The sequence below is a fragment of the Triticum dicoccoides genome, chromosome 1A (assembly GCF_002162155.2).
Source record: "Triticum dicoccoides isolate Atlit2015 ecotype Zavitan chromosome 1A, WEW_v2.0, whole genome shotgun sequence".
Lineage (NCBI taxonomy): Eukaryota > Viridiplantae > Streptophyta > Magnoliopsida > Poales > Poaceae > Triticum > Triticum dicoccoides.
The window spans coordinates 605,702,941-605,707,593 of NC_041380.1; the positions used below are offsets into that span (position 1 = coordinate 605,702,941).

Here is a 4,653-nt window from a genome sequence, read left to right on the forward strand (position 1 = left end):
AGAAAACAAGTGCGAATGACAAGCTGCATAGCAATAGCTTGAACTTGTTCTTGTATCATACTCGGACAAGCACTCCCTGAAACAGCCATTGCCAAATATAATACAGAAATTTAGGTTACCACTGAAATTTAGGCAACCCAGCAAAAAACCATCGCGAAATATACGAGAGGGACTGAAGCCCTGCCCTGACGGATTCAGACCTGTGTTATCGGGCAAAAACAAGCCCAGGCTCCTTCATAAAATTTGAAAATTGTACAAGAGTATGACAGGCTGTGTACTTTATTAAAAACAAACAGAAAACCTATGTGGCTAGCATAGTGTTACCACATAAAACTGCCCACGAGGGAACATGGCAGTGCACCCGAACAACATGGCAAGACACAGCTTTTAAACAAGCTTAGCATTACAGCAACTAAAAATCTTTTCAAAACAAGCTTAGCATGTAGCACGTTCAGCATAACTGCAAATTTAGCACCACCAGGCTAGATGTTTGCAAGGGGAAACATAGAACACAAACAGACCATCCATGAGCAAATTTCGACGAGCAAAAGCAGCCTCGAGACCATCCTTGAGCTACTTCACAGGAAAACCTGTCCTTGAGCTAATATACACATGCAAAACACCCCAGGGTCGAAATCCCCCCAGGTTGAGTGCTCAGAGTATCTGTGTTTAGTGTGAACACTAATACCACAGCTGTACAAAATTAGTCTAGGGTTTGCTGACATCTACACCATACAGAACCTTAGCAATTGAACACTTCTGTCTTCAGTGACTTGTATTGCCTACCATCAGCAATTCAGAAACGCTACCCCCAACTGCTTCAGCATGAAGCTTCCTCCAACCTGAGAGCAAAAATAGAGAAACTGAAAGGATTAGTACAGGCAGGATCTATGGTCTCTGTATGTGTACTACGTCAAACACCAAATAGTATTGGTGCCTGAAAACATCTGTATGCAAAGACATCATCAATTAACAAAGCAGCATGTTCTAAAACTTTTGATGCTTAAGCAATATGAACCCAGCAGCACATTTGTACAAGCATATAATTTAGACTCAAATCATTATATAAAATTATGTGTTCTGAAAGCATGCTAATAACCAGAAAACAAAAAGCACCGACCTAAGGAAACGAAAATGACAAACCAACCCGAGGATATCTCCAAAAATCCTTTAAATCAACCTCCGATGCAAAATGAAGACTGCCCTTGCCAGCGAACTTCTTAGAGATAAGAGCATTGACAGTTTTATCATTACCAATACGCCCTTTGATATTGAATGTGGGGTCAAAAGTGTGACCAATTCCGCCAATCAATTTCCATTGATTGGTCAGATAGCTATAGCTAGCCAGGCCACCTAATACAGTGCTTGTATTGAGAATATTGCTGCAGAAAGTATAATCAAACTGAACAGGTTGTTTACTGCAAAAAAAACACGATAAGGTAAAATTCACATTCAGCATTGCACAGTGAAATATCAGAATAGGAAGAAAACAAAGAGATGATACAATAGTTTACACCCTTCGGACAAGTTTATTAAAGATGAAATATTAGATAACTACAGTAATAGCCAGAAAACAAAGAGATGATAGTTTCACACCCTCCGGACAAGTTTATTAAAGATCAGACGCTCATTAAAGAGTGAGATACTGTAAGAACAAATAGCTACAAAAGTAAAAACAGTAATGGAAAGGAATTGGACATAAGCATATTGAAGACACAACTTACAAAGTTAGGCCAGCACTGAACAATTCAGCACGGACTGACAACCCAGCAGAAACACTGAACCATGACTTGGACTCGTTTATTTTCAATTGGCCCCCAAAAGCAAGGCTGTCAACACCTCCCAAACAGATATCCTGCAGGCCACATAAGCTCGAAACAGATATGCAAGGCATCCTTTCGTTGTTCAAACCAATGCTAAGAACAGACCCATCATAAGGTTGATGTAGCTGGAATTCAACCTACATTCCCAAGATAAAAGCATGAAAAATCTTAAACAAACCTATATAGTAAGATGCTATTAAAAAACTCAAACTTACTTTTGCTTTTTTAAGAGAGTAGGGCAGATATAACATTGTATTCACATCAGGACCAACAATCTTCTCCACCAATAACTGTGCAGAATTAGGCTGGTAAAAAAAAGTTTTATCAATCAAACACAAAAATTCAAACAAAAATTTTTTTTGAACCAGCTGGAGATGACTCACTTACATCTTCCATATCAGGAATGTCATTGACAGCCACATCATGTTCTGGGTCATTTACAGGAACATCTTCAAGGGGATCGATAACAGAAGCTTTGAAACACATGAAGGAGCCATCATTCTTGAAACTCAACATCAATTTCTTCACCAATTTTTGGCTAGTTGTAAATTCACTGCCACATATCAGAGACTGGAATAAAGTATTAAGCATGTTAGAGCGATGAAACTATAACAAAATAACAAAAAAGAAATAGTAGCAGGTCCAAATAGTACTCACAGATTTACGACCAGAATTCCAAACATGGTTTTGTAGGTAAAAAGGATCCCTGATCAGTTCTGAATCAAAATAGAATATCAATACACATTCAAAAACAAAATAAGTGCTGAAAATATTAAGTGAAATAGGTCATTTACCTAATGCCTCTTTCCCGACATCATGAAAATATCCTGGGCCATCAGATTTAGATACACGGTACGCAGCTCCTACAATTTACAGTTTCAGTAAAGATCACTGACATTTACAGAGCAGCTACAAACAGCAAGTTAAGACAACAGACTGCAGTTTGTATTGCGCTAACAGAACAGCTAAATAGCAAGTTATGAAAGATTTGTTTATTACCAGTAATGGTTATAACAGAATGGAATGAACCACCAAAAGCTATAATCTTGTCTGGTAGAGAACTAAAGTCTGGTAGTTTCAGTCTCTTCTTCAATCCATTCAATGTAAAAATGCGGGTTCCATTTCGAGAGACGGCCCTTGAAGTACACTTGCCCAGCTCATCTATTTTGAAAACCAGGTCCCGTGCACAGTCTGGGGCAATCAGATTTCTTCTAACAGCATCATGAATGAAAGCCTTGATTTCCTGGGTGGATTGTTGAATAACCTGCACGTGCTCCGCATTGTTTGGCATTATCTCCCCCCTCACACTGGTACCCTGACTGATTTGAGGACTTTCACATGCATTCCTAGACGCAGCACCTAGAACAATTGCCGATATGGTCTTCAAGCCTGGGCCACTGGAAGACTCCTGAGTAACTGGTGGGACAGTATCTTGGCACCCGTATTCATCCTCGACATCCTCAGCAGAAGAACCTAATGCAGATTTCACTTCATTAAGAACACATTCAAGGTAGTTGTTTATCCTTTCAAATTCAGACCTGTTGAAGAGGGAAAAACAACTTTACAGGTCAAGAAATGGACCAGAAAAAACACAAACAGTTACATAGTGACAGAAAAACAACAAATACAGAGCATATCAGGTAGGCACCACATGCAAATTATAGTTTGAACAGGTTTTAGACCATCAGCCTATAATGACAAAATATATCAGATAAGAAGAAACCAGAGTAGAGTACAACACTTCCAACCATTTTGGACAATGAACAAAATATTGTGACATCCTTGGTACTTTGGTGGGTTTAAACAAATTCAAGCATGCAAATATATTAAATAATACAGTTAAATAAAAATTACATAGAGACAGCAAAACACTGAATACAGAGTATTTTAGATGGACTAGTTGGAGATGGGCACCAGATGAGAACTGCTGTTATAGAAATCTTCTGAAAATGGAATATCAAATAGGAGTATAGTATATCAGCAGTAAACAGGGTAGAGCACAGTAGTTTCCAAAGTTGTGGATGATCAAAATACTGTAATTACTAAGACTTCGTTTGTTTACATCCTTTGTTGCCTTGGTGGGCTTTAACAAATTCAACCATGCCAAGTACATTAAATAAACACAGATAAGCTAACAACCTAACGCTTCCCTATGTTAAGGGTTAAATAAAAACAGTGAAGCTAACAACCCTAATGTTCCCTCGGCTTTCCCCAATGTGATCACTACGACAGGTGGGTACTCCTAGCCCTAACCTAGCAGCGTGTTTGGTTCGGTGGAATTTGAGGCAAAAAGAGATTCCTTTGTTTGTTTAGGTGGATTGGGTATTCAACACAGAAGAGCAAGGGGAATTCACGTGTAGAGGTCCCACATATCTATTAACTGTGGGAGGGCTTGTAATTGAGATGGGTTAAGGGAATTAGAGTTAAACTCCCATTCCCCTTCCATTAGTTTGCCAAACAGGCAGTAGGAGTTAAAAAGAAGCTTTAAACAGTACTGCCAGTTATGGCCTAGCAGAGAGGACATCCAGACTCGACCCTAGTTTGAGAAGGTACAGCAGAGAGCACATCCAGATTTCAAACCGCAGACAAATAGCAGGTGTCAGGATTTTGGAGGTTATAGGATTTACCTTCAGAGGTACCCCTCAGAGGTGACAACAACCCCCAACAACGGATCAACAGTTCCCTGCTTCAATGCACCAGAAGAATGTTGGCTCAATGTGAAAGCATGCCTCAATGGACCAGAAGGGTCGCCATGGGACTTGATCCCAAGCGCCACCAGCGTCCTTGTGTACCAGGGCACAGGGCAATCAGCTTCCATGCCGTGGCCCTC

General features: G+C 39.8%; 1 protein-coding gene across 3 annotated transcripts; it reads right to left on the minus strand.

The window, feature by feature from the left end:
• Positions 1 to 263: 263 nt before the first annotated feature.
• On the minus strand, positions 264 to 4,647 carry LOC119295254 (outer plastidial membrane protein porin-like). 3 transcript variants are annotated; one of them, XM_037573620.1, is made up of 9 exons: positions 4,451 to 4,647; positions 2,823 to 3,361; positions 2,618 to 2,686; positions 2,481 to 2,539; positions 2,211 to 2,393; positions 2,039 to 2,128; positions 1,725 to 1,960; positions 1,148 to 1,418; positions 264 to 842 (listed from the first exon to the last, which is right to left on the minus strand). In XM_037573620.1, the coding sequence occupies exons 2-9, from the start codon at positions 3,112 to 3,114 to the stop codon at positions 789 to 791; spliced, it is 1,254 nt and encodes a 417-aa protein (XP_037429517.1). In that variant the 5' UTR covers positions 3,115 to 3,361; positions 4,451 to 4,647; the 3' UTR covers positions 264 to 788. The 3 variants fall into 3 exon arrangements, with proteins under 3 accessions (XP_037429517.1, XP_037429522.1, XP_037429531.1); XM_037573625.1 differs by having other exon boundaries at positions 1,121 to 1,418; XM_037573634.1 differs by lacking the exon at positions 1,148 to 1,418.
• Positions 4,648 to 4,653: the final 6 nt, after the last annotated feature.